Raw genomic sequence first — 18,677 nt, 5'->3', positions numbered from 1 at the left:
AGTGCAAGAAAGAGTCTTTCCAACACTGAAAAGCAAAGAGGCCAACTTTGACATGAAAAGGTGTTCAAACAAGTACAAGATATTTACAATAAGCAGACCTCAATGCAAGAAAGAGTCTTTCCAACACTGAAAAAGCACAGAGGCCAACTTTGACATTAAAAGGTGTTCAAACAAGTACAAGATATTTACAATAAGCAGACCTCAGTGCAAGAAAGAGTCTTTCCAACACTGATAAGCACAGAGGCCAACTTTGACATTAAAAGGTGTAAAAACAAGTACAAGATATTTACAATAAGCAGACCTCAGTGCAAGAAAGAGTCTTTCCAACACTGATAAGCACAAAGGCCAACTTTGACATTAAAAGGTGTAAAATCAAGTACAAGATATTTACAATAAGCAGCCCTCAGTGCAAGAAAGAGTCTTTCCAACACTGATAAGCACAGAGGCCAACTTTGACATTAAAAGGTGTTCAAACAAGTACAAGATATTTACAATAAGCAGACCTCAGTGCAAGAAAGAGTCTTTCCAACACTGATAAGCACAAAGGCCAACTTTGACATTAAAAGGTGTTCAAACAAGTACAAGATATTTACAATAAGCAGACCTCAGTGCAAGAAAGAGTCTTTCCAACACTGACAAGCACAGAGGCCAACTTTGACATTAAAAGGTGTAAAATCAAGTACAAGATATTTACAATAAGCAGCCCTCAGTGCAAGAAAGAGTCTTTCTAACACTGCAGAAGCACAGAGGCCAACTTTGACATGAAAAGGTGTTCAAACAAGTACAAGATATTTACAATAAGCAGACCTCAGTGCAAGAAAGAGTCTTTCCAACACTGAAAAAGCACAGAGGCCAACTTTGACATTAAAAGGTGTAAAATCAAGTACAAGATATTTACAATAAGCAGACCTCAGTGCAAGAAAGAGTCTTTCCAACACTGATAAGCACAGAGGCCAACTTTGACATGAAAAGGTGTAAAAACAAGTACAAGATATTTACAATAAGCAGACCTCATTGCAAGAAAGAGTCTTTCCAACACTGATAAGCACAAAGGCCAACTTTGACATGAAAAGGTGTAAAAACAAGTACAAGATATTTACAATAAGCAGACCTCAGTGCAAGAAAGAGTCTTTCCAACACTGATAAGCACAGAGGCCAACTTTGACATGAAAAGGTGTTCAAACAAGTACAAGATATTTACAATAAGCAGCCCTCAGTGCAAGAAAGAGTCTTTCCAACACTGAAAAAGCACAGAGGCCAACTTTGACATTAAAAGGTGTTCAAACAAGTACAAGATATTAACAATAAGCAGACCTCAGTGCAAGAAAGAGTCTTTCCAACACTGAAAAAGCACAGAGGCCAACTTTGACATTAAAAGGTGTTCAAACAAGTACAAGATATTTACAATAAGCAGACCTCAGTGCAAGAAAGAGTCTTTCCAACACTGAAAAAGCACAGAGGCCAACTTTGACATGAAAAGGTGTAAAAACAAGTACAAGATATTAACAATAAGCAGACCTCAGTGCAAGAAAGAGTCTTTCCAACACTGAAAAAGCACAGAGGCCAACTTTGACATTAAAAGGTGTAAAAACAAGTACAAGATATTTACAATAAGCAGCCCTCAGTGCAAGAAAGAGTCTTTCCAACACTGAAAAAGCACAGAGGCCAACTTTGACATTAAAAGGTGTTCAAACAAGTACAAGATATTTACAATAAGCAGCCCTCAGTGCAAAAACGTGTCTTTCCAACACTGACAAGCACAGAGGCCAACTTTGACATGAAAAGGTGTAAAAACAAGTACAAGATATTTACAATAAGCAGACTTCGGTGCAAGAAAGAGTCTTTCCAACACTGAAAAAGCACAGAGGCCAACTTTGACATTAAAAGGTGTTCAAACAAGTACAAGATATTTACAATAAGCAGACCTCAGTGCAAAAACGTGTCTTTCCAACACTGACAAGCACAGAGGCCAACTTTGACATGAAAAGGTGTAAAAACAAGTACAAGATATTTACAATAAGCAGACTTCGGTGCAAGAAAGAGTCTTTCCATCACTGATAAGCACAGAGGCCAACTTTGACATGAAAAGGTGTAAAAACAAGTACAAGATATTTACAATAAGCAGACCTCAGTGCAAGAAAGAGTCTTTCCAACACTGATAAGGTCAGAGGCCAACTTTGACATAAAAGGTGTAAAAACAAGTACAAGATATTTACAATAAGCAGCCCTCAGTGCAAGAAAGAGTCTTTTCAACACTGAAAAAGCACAGAGGCCAACTTTGACATTAAAAGGTGTTCAAACAAGTACAAGATATTAACAATAAGCAGACCTCAGTGCAAGAAAGAGTCTTTCCAACACTGATAAGGTCAGAGGCCAACTTTGACATAAAAGGTGTAAAAACAAGTACAAGATATTTACAATAAGCAGCCCTCAGTGCAAGAAAGAGTCTTTTCAACACTGAAAAAGCACAGAGGCCAAATTTGACATTAAAAGGTGTTCAAAGAAGTACAAGATATTTACAATAAGCAGACCTCAGTGCAAGAAAGAGTCTTTCCAACACTGATAAGGTCAGAGGCCAACTTTGACATAAAAGGTGTTCAAAGAAGTACAAGATATTTACAATAAGCAGACCTCAGTGCAAGAAAGAGTCTTTCCAACACTGAAAAAGCACAGAGGCCAACTTTGACATGAAAAGGTGTAAAAACAAGTACAAGATATTAACAATAAGCAGACCTCGGTGCAAGAAAGAGTCTTTCCAACACGGAAAAAGCACAGAGGCCAACTTTGACATGAAAAGGTGTAAAAACAAGTACAAGATATTTACAATAAGCAGACCTCAGTGCAAGAAAGAGTCTTTCCAACACTGAAAAAGCACAGAGGCCAACTTTGACATGAAAAGGTGTAAAAACAAGTACAAGATATTAACAATAAGCAGACCTCAGTGCAAGAAAGAGTCTTTCCAACACTGAAAAAGCACAGAGGCCAACTTTGACATGAAAAGGTGTAAAAACAAGTACAAGATATTTACAATAAGCAGACCTCAGTGCAAGAAAGAGTCTTTCCAACACTGAAAAAGCACAGAGGCCAACTTTGACATTAAAAGGTGTTCAAACAAGTACAAGATATTAACAATAAGCAGACTTCGGTGCAAGAAAGAGTCTTTCCATCACTGATAAGCACAGAGGCCAACTTTGACATGAAAAGGTGTAAAAACAAGTACAAGATATTTACAATAAGCAGACCTCAGTGCAAGAAAGAGTCTTTCCAACACTGATAAGGTCAGAGGCCAACTTTGACATAAAAGGTGTAAAAACAAGTACAAGATATTTACAATAAGCAGCCCTCAGTGCAAGAAAGAGTCTTTTCAACACTGAAAAAGCACAGAGGCCAACTTTGACATTAAAAGGTGTTCAAACAAGTACAAGATATTAACAATAAGCAGACCTCAGTGCAAGAAAGAGTCTTTCCAACACTGATAAGGTCAGAGGCCAACTTTGACATAAAAGGTGTAAAAACAAGTACAAGATATTTACAATAAGCAGCCCTCAGTGCAAGAAAGAGTCTTTTCAACACTGAAAAAGCACAGAGGCCAAATTTGACATTAAAAGGTGTTCAAAGAAGTACAAGATATTTACAATAAGCAGACCTCAGTGCAAGAAAGAGTCTTTCCAACACTGATAAGGTCAGAGGCCAACTTTGACATAAAAGGTGTTCAAAGAAGTACAAGATATTTACAATAAGCAGACCTCAGTGCAAGAAAGAGTCTTTCCAACACTGAAAAAGCACAGAGGCCAACTTTGACATGAAAAGGTGTAAAAACAAGTACAAGATATTAACAATAAGCAGACCTCAGTGCAAGAAAGAGTCTTTCCAACACTGATAAGCACAGAGGCCAACTTTGACATTAAAAGGTGTTCAAACAAGTACAAGATATTTACAATAAGCAGACCTCAGTGCAAGAAAGAGTCTTTCTAACACTGATAAGCACAGATGCCAACTTTGACATTAAAAGGTGTAAAAACAAGTACAAGATATTTACAATAAGCAGACCTCAGTGCAAGAAAGAGTCTTTCCAACACGGAAAAAGCACAGAGGCCAACTTTGACATGAAAAGGTGTTCAAACAAGTACAAGATATTTACAATAAGCAGACCTCAGTGCAAGAAAGAGTCTTTCCAACACGGAAAAAGCACAGAGGCCAACTTTGACATGAAAAGGTGTAAAAATCAAGTACAAGATATTTACAATAAGCAGACCTCAGTGCAAGAAAGAGTCTTTCCAACACGGAAAAAGCAAAGAGGCCAACTTTAACATTAAAAGGTGTTCAAACAAGTACAAGATATTTACAATAAGCAGACCTCAGTGCAAGAAAGAGTCTTTCCAACACTGAAAAAGCACAGAGGCCAACTTTGACATGAAAAGGTGTAAAAACAAGTACAAGATATTTACAATAAGCAGACCTCAGTGCAAGAAAGAGTCTTTCCAACACTGAAAAGCACAGAGGCCAACTTTGACATTAAAAGGTGTTCAAACAAGTACAAGATATTTACAATAAGCAGACCTCAGTGCAAGAAAGAGTCTTTCTAACACTGATAAGGTCAGAGGCCAACTTTGACATGAAAAGGTGTAAAAACAAGTACAAGATATTAACAATAAGCAGACCTCGGTGCAAGAAAGAGTCTTTCCAACACGGAAAAAGCACAGAGGCCAACTTTGACATGAAAAGGTGTTCAAACAAGTACAAGATATTTACAATAAGCAGACCTCAGTGCAAGAAAGAGTCTTTCCAACACTGATAAGCACAGAGGCCAACTTTGACATGAAAAGGTGTAAAAACAAGTACAAGATATTTACAATAAGCAGACCTCAGTGCAAGAAAGAGTCTTTCCAACACTGAAAAAGCACAGAGGCCAACTTTGACATGAAAAGGTGTAAAAATCAAGTACAAGATATTTACAATAAGCAGACCTCAGTGCAAGAAAGAGTCTTTCCATCACTGATAAGCTCAGAGGCCAACTTTGACATGAAAAGGTGTTCAAACAAGTACAAGATATTTACAATAAGCAGACCTCAGTGCAAGAAAGAGTCTTTCCATCACTGATAAGCTCAGAGGCCAACTTTGACATGAAAAGGTGTTCAAACAAGTACAAGATATTTACAATAAGCAGACCTCAGTGCAAGAAAGAGTCTTTCCAACACTGATAAGCACAGAGGCCAACTTTGACATGAAAAGGTGTAAAAACAAGTACAAGATATTTACAATAAGCAGACTTCGGTGCAAGAAAGAGTCTTTCCAACACTGATAAGCACAGAGGCCAACTTTGACATGAAAAGGTGTAAAAACAAGTACAAGATATTTACAATAAGCAGACCTCAGTGCAAGAAAGAGTCTTTCCAACACTGAAAAAGCACAGAGGCCAACTTTGACATGAAAAGGTGTAAAAATCAAGTACAAGATATTTACAATAAGCAGACTTCGGTGCAAGAAAGAGTCTTTCCAACACTGAAAAAGCACAGAGGCCAACTTTGACATGAAAAGGTGTAAAAACAAGTACAAGATATTTACAATAAGCAGACCTCAGTGCAAAAACGTGTCTTTCCAACACTGACAAGCACAGAGGCCAACTTTGACATGAAAAGGTGTTCAAACAAGTACAAGATATTTACAATAAGCAGACCTCAGTGCAAGAAAGAGTCTTTCCAACACTGAAAAAGCACAGAGGCCAACTTTGACATGAAAAGGTGTAAAAACAAGTACAAGATATTTACAATAAGCAGACCTCAGTGCAAAAACGTGTCTTTCCAACACTGACAAGCACAGAGGCCAACTTTGACATGAAAAGGTGTTCAAACAAGTACAAGATATTTACAATAAGCAGACCTCAGTGCAAGAAAGAGTCTTTCCAACACTGAAAAAGCACAGAGGCCAACTTTGACATGAAAAGGTGTAAAAACAAGTACAAGATATTTACAATAAGCAGCCCTCAGTGCAAGAAAGAGTCTTTCCAACACTGAAAAAGCACAGAGGCCAACTTTGACATGAAAAGGTGTAAAAACAAGTACAAGATATTTACAATAAGCAGACCTCAGTGCAAGAAAGAGTCTTTCCAACACTGAAAAAGCACAGAGGCCAACTTTGACATTAAAAGGTGTTCAAACAAGTACAAGATATTTACAATAAGCAGGCCTCAGTGCAAGAAAGAGTCTTTACAACACTGAAAAAGCACAGAGGCCAACTTTGACATTAAAAGGTGTAAAATCAAGTACAAGATATTTACAATAAGCAGACCTCAGTGCAAGAAAGAGTCTTTTCAACACTGAAAAAGCACAGAGGCCAACTTTGACATTAAAAGGTGTTCAAACAAGTACAAGATATTTACAATAAGCAGACCTCAGTGCAAGAAAGAGTCTTTCCAACACTGATAAGCACAGATGCCAACTTTGACATTAAAAGGTGTAAAAACAAGTACAAGATATTTACAATAAGCAGACCTCAGTGCAAGAAAGAGCCTTTACAACACTGATAAGCACAGAGGCCAACTTTGACATTAAAAGGTGTTCAAACAAGTACAAGATATTTACAATAAGCAGGCCTCAGTGCAAGAAAGAGTCTTTACAACACTGAAAAAGCACAGAGGCCAACTTTGACATTAAAAGGTGTAAAATCAAGTACAAGATATTTACAATAAGCAGACCTCAGTGCAAGAAAGAGTCTTTTCAACACTGAAAAAGCACAGAGGCCAACTTTGACATTAAAAGGTGTTCAAACAAGTACAAGATATTTACAATAAGCAGACCTCAGTGCAAGAAAGAGTCTTTCCAACACTGATAAGCACAGATGCCAACTTTGACATTAAAAGGTGTAAAAACAAGTACAAGATATTTACAATAAGCAGACCTCAGTGCAAGAAAGAGTCTTTCCAACACGGAAAAAGCACAGAGGCCAACTTTGACATGAAAAGGTGTTCAAACAAGTACAAGATATTTACAATAAGCAGACCTCAGTGCAAGAAAGAGTCTTTCCAACACGGAAAAAGCACAGAGGCCAACTTTGACATGAAAAGGTGTAAAAATCAAGTACAAGATATTTACAATAAGCAGACCTCAGTGCAAGAAAGAGTCTTTCCAACACGGAAAAAGCAAAGAGGCCAACTTTAACATTAAAAGGTGTTCAAACAAGTACAAGATATTTACAATAAGCAGACCTCAGTGCAAGAAAGAGTCTTTCCAACACTGAAAAAGCACAGAGGCCAACTTTGACATGAAAAGGTGTAAAAACAAGTACAAGATATTTACAATAAGCAGACCTCAGTGCAAGAAAGAGTCTTTCCAACACTGAAAAGCACAGAGGCCAACTTTGACATTAAAAGGTGTTCAAACAAGTACAAGATATTTACAATAAGCAGACCTCAGTGCAAGAAAGAGTCTTTCTAACACTGATAAGGTCAGAGGCCAACTTTGACATGAAAAGGTGTAAAAACAAGTACAAGATATTAACAATAAGCAGACCTCGGTGCAAGAAAGAGTCTTTCCAACACGGAAAAAGCACAGAGGCCAACTTTGACATGAAAAGGTGTTCAAACAAGTACAAGATATTTACAATAAGCAGACCTCAGTGCAAGAAAGAGTCTTTCCAACACTGATAAGCACAGAGGCCAACTTTGACATGAAAAGGTGTAAAAACAAGTACAAGATATTTACAATAAGCAGACCTCAGTGCAAGAAAGAGTCTTTCCAACACTGAAAAAGCACAGAGGCCAACTTTGACATGAAAAGGTGTAAAAATCAAGTACAAGATATTTACAATAAGCAGACCTCAGTGCAAGAAAGAGTCTTTCCATCACTGATAAGCTCAGAGGCCAACTTTGACATGAAAAGGTGTTCAAACAAGTACAAGATATTTACAATAAGCAGACCTCAGTGCAAGAAAGAGTCTTTCCATCACTGATAAGCTCAGAGGCCAACTTTGACATGAAAAGGTGTTCAAACAAGTACAAGATATTTACAATAAGCAGACCTCAGTGCAAGAAAGAGTCTTTCCAACACTGATAAGCACAGAGGCCAACTTTGACATGAAAAGGTGTAAAAACAAGTACAAGATATTTACAATAAGCAGACTTCGGTGCAAGAAAGAGTCTTTCCAACACTGATAAGCACAGAGGCCAACTTTGACATGAAAAGGTGTAAAAACAAGTACAAGATATTTACAATAAGCAGACCTCAGTGCAAGAAAGAGTCTTTCCAACACTGAAAAAGCACAGAGGCCAACTTTGACATGAAAAGGTGTAAAAATCAAGTACAAGATATTTACAATAAGCAGACTTCGGTGCAAGAAAGAGTCTTTCCAACACTGAAAAAGCACAGAGGCCAACTTTGACATGAAAAGGTGTAAAAACAAGTACAAGATATTTACAATAAGCAGACCTCAGTGCAAAAACGTGTCTTTCCAACACTGACAAGCACAGAGGCCAACTTTGACATGAAAAGGTGTTCAAACAAGTACAAGATATTTACAATAAGCAGACCTCAGTGCAAGAAAGAGTCTTTCCAACACTGAAAAAGCACAGAGGCCAACTTTGACATGAAAAGGTGTAAAAACAAGTACAAGATATTTACAATAAGCAGCCCTCAGTGCAAGAAAGAGTCTTTCCAACACTGAAAAAGCACAGAGGCCAACTTTGACATTAAAAGGTGTTCAAACAAGTACAAGATATTTACAATAAGCAGGCCTCAGTGCAAGAAAGAGTCTTTACAACACTGAAAAAGCACAGAGGCCAACTTTGACATTAAAAGGTGTAAAATCAAGTACAAGATATTTACAATAAGCAGACCTCAGTGCAAGAAAGAGTCTTTTCAACACTGAAAAAGCACAGAGGCCAACTTTGACATTAAAAGGTGTTCAAACAAGTACAAGATATTTACAATAAGCAGACCTCAGTGCAAGAAAGAGTCTTTCCAACACTGATAAGCACAGATGCCAACTTTGACATTAAAAGGTGTAAAAACAAGTACAAGATATTTACAATAAGCAGACCTCAGTGCAAGAAAGAGCCTTTACAACACTGATAAGCACAGAGGCCAACTTTGACATTAAAAGGTGTTCAAACAAGTACAAGATATTTACAATAAGCAGGCCTCAGTGCAAGAAAGAGTCTTTACAACACTGAAAAAGCACAGAGGCCAACTTTGACATTAAAAGGTGTAAAATCAAGTACAAGATATTTACAATAAGCAGACCTCAGTGCAAGAAAGAGTCTTTTCAACACTGAAAAAGCACAGAGGCCAACTTTGACATTAAAAGGTGTTCAAACAAGTACAAGATATTTACAATAAGCAGACCTCAGTGCAAGAAAGAGTCTTTCCAACACTGATAAGCACAGATGCCAACTTTGACATTAAAAGGTGTAAAAACAAGTACAAGATATTTACAATAAGCAGACCTCAGTGCAAGAAAGAGCCTTTACAACACTGATAAGCACAGAGGCCAACTTTGACATTAAAAGGTGTTCAAACAAGTACAAGATATTTACAATAAGCAGGCCTCAGTGCAAGAAAGAGTCTTTACAACACTGAAAAAGCACAGAGGCCAACTTTGACATTAAAAGGTGTAAAATCAAGTACAAGATATTTACAATAAGCAGACCTCAGTGCAAGAAAGAGTCTTTCCAACACTGAAAAATCACAGAGACCAACTTTGACATTAAAAGGTGTAAAAACAAGTACAAGTGTTAACTCAAAATACACGACGTCGTACTCTCAGTCACAGCGCTTTATTTGTTCCGCCATTTTTCATACGGACAACAACAACAACCCTTCGCGGGCTACAGTACTCTCGCGATAAAATAGAAAATAACAAGTTAACAATCTCCCTCTTTCTTAAAATAAAATAAAATAAAAGTATAAACACACCCCTGTAAACATTTGTATACATATATGTATATATTTATATAAACAAAAAAAAAATTTCAAAAGTGCTTTGCTTTACTTAAAGCATACTATCATTGCACACAATAAACAATGGTACATTTGAATGCAAAGACAACTTTGTAAACAAAGGATTACAGTATCCAGAGTCCTTCATCTAGCGCCTTTAGAAGGGTTAAAGGTGAAACTCCCTTTTTTGTCAGACAATCAGCAAGTTGAGATTTTGAATCTGACCAACAAACCTGTCTGATTTTCTTGCCTTGTATGAGCTCTTTAATGCTGCTCATTTCTAGCCCCAGTCTCTTCTCTGTAACCTGCTTAGTAGACTTGAGTGCATCAAACAAGGAATGATTATCAGTCACACAGATCAAAGGAAGAGCGTTTAGACCAGTGTTACCAGTTGTAAGCTCAGAAAAAAGTGTTGCCAGGAAGACTGCACTGTCTATTCCATCTGACATGGCAAGAGTTTCTCCTGCCAGTGTACTTCTGACCACGCGCCTGATTTTTTTAGACTGCCAGAAGAGAGGACAAAACTTTCCTCCTTTACCCATAAGGACGATTAATGCCCCTCCTTGAGTACCGCCATCAGGAAGGTTGCCAAATGAAGCATCACTGAAAACAACCAATGCCAGATCCTCACTGTTACCCAAGTGCTGAAACTTAAGAGTCCCTTTCTCTGCCTTAAGTTTACGGATTACTTTGTTCACTTCATGAATAGACTGTACAGTTGCATCTTTGATATTAGATCCAAGGCTACATGTGTCAAACATAACATCAGGCCTTGTTTGTTTGGCAACCCACAAAATCTGTCCTATTTTTGACCTGAGTTGCTCACGTTCTGTTTCACTTAAGGAAGCCTCCCTCTGTACAGCCCGTGCTGCTTGTAACTGAACCGGTTGTAGGTTGTCAATGTAAAGTTGTTGATGCACCTCTATTACATCATTAACTGTACAAATGTCCATACCAACATAAGAAAAGCTGTCATGTTCTTCACGGCCCACAAGGAAGGTAGATTTCAGTACAGGAATGATATGAGTTGCAAAGTGACTTGAACCAGCCCAAAGGAAATCATCAACGTGACATGCAAGCACTCCTGTAACCTCAGATTGTTCATTCTGCCAATAGAACACTGCAGGATCAACCTGTGATATTTTACCACCAGTTTTGAGCATAATGTCTTTGACCTTATTGTACCAATAAAGTGAAGCATCTGCAAGTCCATAAACACACTTTTTCAGTTTCCATTGAACATTGTCCTTGCCAGCTTCAGGTGGGGGACGAAGATAGATGCCTCTTGACAGTTCCATTCCCTGCAAGAAGGCAGATTTAATGTCCATTGAATTTACTCTCCACTTGTTTTGACATATCACAGCTAGCACCAGTCTGAGGGACTCAGACGCACATGTTGGAGAGTCTTTCTGTAGTTCTTTAGTATTTACCTCTTCAAACCCCCGTGCCACAAGTCGAGCCTTTGGGACAACACCATTAGTAGTTTCTTTGAGTGTACAGACCCATCTAGTAGACAGACATTTTTGACCCAGTTCTTTCACTTCATCAAACACACCATTACTTTGCCAGCTCTCAATCTCCTGCTGCTTATCAGAATCAAAGGAAATATCTTTTGTTATGAGTACATCTGCATCTCTGTTTTCACCTTCACTACCATCATGCTCAAGATATTGCACATTGTACCAGTTTTTGTATTGCCCTTTTGCTTTTCCCGCTCTGCCTAGCACTCTGGCTGTGTGTTGAACACCGTTGTCTCTGTTGGTAAAAGCAATCAGCTGTCCTGATCTTAATTTTACATTTGCAGAGACGTGATCAGTGGGTGTAGAGGGCTCATTTGCAGTTTGTGTGACAGACATGTTTTCTGTAGTGTTGGTTTCTCTGTCAATAGTGATGTCTTCTTCCTCACTAATACTCTGTTCACCATCGGGTGTGTCAGTGTCATCATTTTCAACTGCGTCTTTGTTGTCATCATCAGTAGTACTGTGTGGTATTTGTTTATCTCCAGTCTGTGAATCCACTTTAGTCAATCTTGACTGGTGTACTCTTACAAGAGTCCCCCCATGTCTTACAAATACAACAGTTCCATCCTGCCCAATAACTACACCTGGACCCTTCCACTCTGTACAGTCGACTCGTTTGTAGTATACTTTATCTCCTGCCTCATATTTGTCATCTGTAGGCCTAAGTTGTTTGCGTAGTGCTCTCCTGATCCTTTCTGAACACTCTGCCTCAGTAAATGCTTTCCTGGAAGCATGTAATGCTGAGATATGTTCAGCTACTCTTGCACTTACAGTTGTGCCCTCTAAGGCAGGTGGCTTATCCATCAACACAGAAGGAAGGTTGGGGTTTTGGCCAAACACAAGTTGATGTGGACTATAACCATGTACATTAAGCATACTGTTTTTGGCCATAAGGGCCCAGTCTAGCGCAGTGTGCCAGTCACATCCACGTTCCTTTTTTACCTTCAGGAGGATTTCTGTAAGTGTCATGTTATGTCTCTCCAGTAGTCCGTTGCTCCAGGGACTATACCCCGCCGTTGTTTTTACCTCAATGTTGAAGTTTTCAGCCATGTCCCGAATGTCTGTGTTGTTGAACTCTCCGCCGTTGTCTGTGTAGAGCCGTCTGGGGGCACCGTGAATGCTTATCCAGGTGTGAATGAAGGAGTTGATGATCTCTGCAGCTTTCTTTGTCTTTACGATGCTGCCGGCACTGAAGCGTGTGAAGTGGTCGATGATGTGAAGGTACCACACATTGGGCTCCAGCTCATGTAGATCCATCGCTACTGTCTCATTATACTCAGAAGCCAGGGGTAGACCAACAGCAGGTCTCGGCTTGGTTTTGCAATATTTCTGACAAATGTCACAGTCATGAACTATCTCTTGTAGAATAACTGCACATTGTTTATCTGTATTGCCAGAGCTTTGGATGAGCCTCAATAACCTCTCTGCAGATGCATGACCAAACTGCTTATGAAGTTTCACAAGGACTTTCTGTTTCTCTTTTGTAGACATTTCAGCAGTTACCATGAGAACTTCATTTTCATTGCAACTTTCTGTAGTATTTTCATCTCTAATGTCCACGCAATAGTGTCCCGAACTAGTGAGCTCTAGAGGAACAGGCTGCTTGAACATGACAACACTGTCATTCTCCATGTCTAGAACAGTCCCTGCTTTCTTGAGAGACGTTTTGCTCAGTAGTAGTGGAATGTCAACAGGAACTACTTCACTTTCAATGTCACATTTTGTTTGTCCAATTTTGGCTGGAAGTTTCACTTTTCTGCTGGAATACACTACAATACCATCCCCAAAGCGAAATGGTCTGGAGCTGGGGGTTTCTGATTGCAACAGCTTGTTTACTTGGCCTTGGCTGAGGTCACGCATGTAACTATCTAGCCACTTCTGACCACAAACTGTACGTGTACATGCAGTATCAATAATGGTTGACCCCAGTGCCTCAGTCAGGAAAATTTCAGCGTCTGTCATTGAGGCTTTAGTGTACAAAGTAATGTTACACTCCTCCACTTTTTCATCCGGTTATAACGCTGTTCAAAGTCTATAATGTAGTCTGCCATGGACACGCTGTGGTTCTTTGCAATGGAGTCAAAACACGAGTAGGCTTCATAAGCGTGGTCTTTCTCTTCTCTCTGAAACACCGCGTCAAGTTTTGCAAGCAGTATTTCCATACCGTCATCTTTGTCTGCGGGTATCTCCATGGCCGTTTCTCTGGCTCTTCCCTCGAGGCCCAGCACCACCGCGAGTGCCTGTTTCTTTTTATCCAGCTCCGTAACTCGTCTCCAGATGTTGACTTCATTCTTCCAGCATTCGTATGGCCTGGCTTCATCAAGCTTTGGTGGTACTTTGTAATTGGAAACCATCCTCTGCTACCAATGTTAACTCAAAAGACACGACGTCGTACTCTCATTCACAGCGCTTTATTCATTCCGCCATTTTTCATACGGACAACAACAACAACCCTTCGCGGGCAACAGTACTCTCGCGATAAAACAGAAAATAACAAGTTAACACAATATATTTACAATAAGCAGACCTCAGTGCAAGAAAGAGTCTTTCCACCAATGAAAAAGCACAAAGGCCAACTTTGAAATTAAAAGGTGTAAAAACAAGTACAAGATATTTGCAATAAGCAGACCTCGGTTCAAGAAAGAGTCTTTCTAACACTGATAAGCACAGAGGCCAACTTTGACATGAAAAGGTGTAAAAACAAGTACAAGATATTTACAATAAGCAGACCTCAGTGCAAGAAAGCCAGGTGGGGAGGGAGTACTCACCTTCCACTTCACTGACACGCATCAGCATCCAGTTCTTCATGAGAAGAGGGGGAGGATGAGAGGGCGATGTACTCACCTTTACTGACACGCACGGTATCAGTGTCCCACGCTTCATCAGAAGAGATGGCGCTCAGGAGACTGTCATCAAGGATCCTGATGACTTCAGAAAGGTCTCGTTCTTGGGACGTTCAACAATGTAGTCAAGACAGCCTGTAAGGAAACAAAGTTTAAAATAACAGTAGGAATGTAGTAAGCACCCAGTGCTAAAGCTACAGGCTACATTCATATCAGACTGAATGACACTTTACTTGTTCATGTGAGAAGAAAACAAGATTTCAACTATGTCCACAATCATTAAGTGAAGCATCCAAATCTCTGCCAAGGCAGCTCACTCTGTGCACACTACACTTTTAAGGTAACAGTATTGTATTTTGTATACATTCATTTTGTTTATTTGTTCTTTTTAAACCTTTATGCAAACACTACGTTGGACTAGGTCATGGATAATAGGTACTGATTTGTAAAGAACTGGACATGAATAGCATACTGCAGAAAATCCATAAATAATTTAGCAGCTCATTCTCATATTTTTTTTAATTCTTTCATTAACGATGTAAAATATAACGAAACATTTAATCTCCCCATGTACCAATTCCATGTCCTAAATATTGCTAATGCAAAAAAGGCAGTAGAACTCCACACACAATTTTAAAAATAAAACACATTTTTGTAACAGTTTGACTTTATGATTATTTTTGACTATGATTGATGTTTTAATATTCTTTTTTATATTATTTCATTTTATTTTATTTATCATCGCATATGTAGCTGGGGAAAAGTTATAGTTTATTCAAATGAAGCCTTTGAGAAGAAAATGATGTCAGGACCTACAGGGGATATGGTGTGTTTACTCCTATATGTCCTAACATTGTGAGGAGATGCTGTTACCATAGAAACCGATATACACATATACATATGTATATTTGGGGAGGGGGGCATTTTACGAATTTTAAGCTAATTTTAACCATTTCATTGGAAAAAAGTGTCAAATTTGAAGGCTTCAAATCAAAGTAAAACCTTTTTTCACATTCATACACCAGTCGGTAATAAATTCTACACCTCTCCTGGAAAATTTAAAGCATAAAAGCGATTTGCCAGGAAAAGTCTTAGAACACACTTATTTTGATCACATTAAAACGTGATATTCACACTGGAACCTGTAAAATTACTATAGTCATCTAGTGACTCTTGAAATAATTGAAGAAATTTTGAAATGTACCTGGTGGCTGTCGAGGAGTCGGGGTCCACGATCTTCAAGCTTTGCTGTTATGATGAAACACAAGTACAAAAGATCCAAAGATGCAGTAGTTGTTGTCGCTTTGTAGTAAAATCTGCTTTCTGTAGAAATATTCTCCAAAAGTTATCTTTCCACAAGCTGAGCTTGGAGCAGGTCAAGACAAATCCAAGAGCAAGTGTAAAGGAACAGCTGGAACCTTGCGCAGCATTCATATACCAACAGCCTGCATGGTTACGGTTGCTAACATGCGTGTGCACGTGATATAACTATATGAACTGAGCCCATCAGTGTAATTTACAGTAAAGTTATGGTCATTTATAGTTACTGCCTTTGTCACCCTTTATGTGGGATGTCTAATAACCATGTAGGTATATCCAGAAATAAACACAGATATTAGAAAGCAGCAAGTCAGTACCTGCGATGTTTGTTTCAGTGAATAACATTAGCATAGCTCATGCTAATATTACAGCTTCACATTTTTCTTTTCAAAGGTAACAAAAACTTTGCGTTCTCGCTACTTACCATGCTGTAATACAGGTATATGCTAGCAATGACAACATTTAACAGATGTTTTTTAAATGCTAGCCGTGCTAATTAGCCTTAGGATCGCTTGAGGTCTTGTTTCCAGCTCTAGTTGTCATAAGGGAACTTAGGCCTGTGCAAGCCTTTGGCACGAAAATGAGTCTCGTAAAGCTCACTATTAAACTGACAAAAAGCCTTAGAACCTAGAAACTATTATTCTTACAACTGTGCTGTGTTTATGTTATAACATATAGCAAGAACCTATAACGATAATTGACATTTGACCTCACTGTATGATTATAGCAGCTGTGTGTTATGTCATGGCATGTTTTTAAAATGCCACCTGAAATTTAGGAGGGGGGTTCTTGAGAGTTTTGTACTTTCATCTGATAACACATACTGTTTATGTATATTTAACACAACAGGCAAGGGATTGTGGTATAATTAGAATTAACACAGATTGTGTAGTCTTTAAATAGACGAGCATTTTTAAAAGCACACATATTATTTGAACACTTCCGTAACTTATTTTTAGTTTTGCTGCACATAAGTTGAATGCAATTAAATCTCATTACCTTTTATTATCCTTGAACTTATTTCATTACACGTAATATAAACACTGCTTATTTAGAAAATAATAATTAAAACACTCCTTGTAATGCGTTAAAATCAGCCCAACTTTTATTTTCAAATTTAAAGCATTTCAGCCAACATACTGAACACTGTTCTGCTGAACAACACACATATTTCCAATATTGTAGCTGGTGTTACTTAATAATTTATTATTTTATTTGTCACACACTTTAAAACTTTAATAACTTTTCAATAAAACAAAGTCTCAGATTTAATTATTCTGAAACTAAGTTTAAGCTTCCCATAACTTTTTATTGCAAGTTACATTACTAATATAATAAATATAAAATGTTTTTATTGTTCATCCACAAGTGCAGTCTCTGGCTCAAACAACACAGAAGCTTGGTATGTTCATTTGTCAGTCGAGGCATTACTGCTTGAGTGCCTGTCATGAATTTAGCTCATCCAAATGCAATTGTCTGACGAAAGTCTTTAACATTGTCCCAACTTCCCTTAAGTACAGTGGCAGTAGATGTGGGCTGGAGATGCAATGACCTTGAACCTGCAGGTGACCACACCATCTGTGATGGAGGGCTCATCTCTCCTGGTGTCCTGCAAGGAAACAACAATATTCTTTAGAACACCAAGTTATATTTGATCTACTTATTTCACTTATCTGTGGCCGGGTTGTGGGGGCAGCAGCCTAAGCAGAGAACTCCAGACCTCCTTTTCCACACCCACCTCCTCCAGCTTATCTAGGGGAACTCCATCATGTCTTGGGTCTGATTCAGGGCCTCCTCCTGGTGGGAGCTCGTCCAGTACACCTCACCTGGGAGACGCTCAGGAGGAATCCTTGTCAGATGCCAGAACCACTTTAACCTGCTCCTTTTGATGTGGATGAGAGAAAAATACAGAAAAAACCCAATAATCATATGATTTCTGATGAGCATGCGCTTTGGCAACAGTGGGAAGGAAAAACTCCATTTTAAAAGAAAGAATCCTCCAGTAGCACCAGGCTGAGGAAGGGACAGCCATCTGCCACAACCTGTTGGGATGAGCAGAGGAAGACAGGACAAAAGATAAAACTGAAGGCTCTGCCTCCCATTCTACTTTTAAATACTCTAGGAACAACAAGTAAGCCTGCAGTGTGAGAGCGAAGTGCTCTAATAGGGTGATATGGTACTACAAGGTCATTAAGATAAGATGGGGCCTGATTATTTAAGACCTTGTATGTGAGGAGCAGGATTTTGAATTCAATTCTGGATTTAACAGGGAGCCATAGTCTGTCCCCCAGTGCATGTAGCAGGCATGGAGGAGATCCAGGCCCCAGACACCCAGAGGCCCCCAGAATGTGAGAGCCCAAGGAGGACTATCGGAGTTGCAGCCATGCCACCCTCCTGGGAAGCGCTGAGGAGAGCCCCAGATTAGAGGTCACCCAGCAGCCACGGAGCAGAAGCCGCAGGGGGCCCGTGATGTGGCCGTGGGCTCTGCCGGCAGACAGCTGTGCCAGAGTGACCTGAGCCACAGGCCCAGAGGCCAGAGGACTGAGAGCCCCCCACCCCCCGGAAGTGGCCTGACGGAGCCACGGGTGCCAGACCCCGCCAAGCAGTCACTGGGAGTGAGCCGGTACATACCTGAGCGCCCAGCCCCGGACACCAGAACCACCAACACACCGACGCCTGAGGGCATCAGCTAACGGCAAGGAGTGTGGTGAATCGAGATAGGCCTCCATACCTTGGAGGGCCTGAGATGTTCCCAGAGACATGGAGTGTAACCGACCTGACATACAGACACAGTCGAACAGGCGCACGCAGCCACCAACGGGCATTCCCACCCTCATGCACACATATTCAAATACTCCACAATCACCCAACGTGGAGACAGACACAAATGGACACTGTACACAGTCCTCTTTTAAGGAAGAAAAATCATTGCAGATTCATGCATTACTCACTTTGAAACAGTTACAACAACATATCTAATAAAATGGACATTCTCAGTCACCCACACATGAAGTCCTACCCCACCACCCTCGGGAAAAAACATACGTTACTTATGTTGTTTC

The 18,677-nt window shown here is 39.4% G+C and overlaps 1 protein-coding gene across 1 annotated transcript; it reads right to left on the bottom strand.

Annotated features, from left to right (window-relative positions):
* Window positions 1–8,999: 8,999 nt before the first annotated feature.
* LOC309691449 (uncharacterized protein) lies at window positions 9,000–16,374 on the bottom strand. Its single transcript, XM_082509096.1, has 3 exons — window positions 16,040–16,374; window positions 15,500–15,543; window positions 9,000–14,430 (listed from the first exon to the last, which is right to left on the bottom strand). The coding sequence occupies exon 3, from the start codon at window positions 13,412–13,414 to the stop codon at window positions 10,058–10,060; it is 3,357 nt and encodes a 1,118-aa protein (XP_082365222.1). The 5' UTR covers window positions 13,415–14,430; window positions 15,500–15,543; window positions 16,040–16,374; the 3' UTR covers window positions 9,000–10,057.
* Window positions 16,375–18,677: the final 2,303 nt, after the last annotated feature.

Source organism: Aulonocara stuartgranti (genome assembly GCF_965226115.1).
Source record: "Aulonocara stuartgranti genome assembly, chromosome: 16".
NCBI classification, from domain to species: domain Eukaryota; kingdom Metazoa; phylum Chordata; class Actinopteri; order Cichliformes; family Cichlidae; genus Aulonocara; species Aulonocara stuartgranti.
The sequence above is the reverse complement of the archived record's forward strand: the minus strand, read 5'-3'. Positions and strand labels throughout refer to the sequence as shown.

What these genes read in the sequence shown, in the direction of transcription:
- LOC309691449 (XM_082509096.1), bottom strand. Translation starts at nt 13,414, where the DNA reads ATGACAGACGCTGAAATTTTCCTGACTGAGGCACTGGGGTCAACCATT.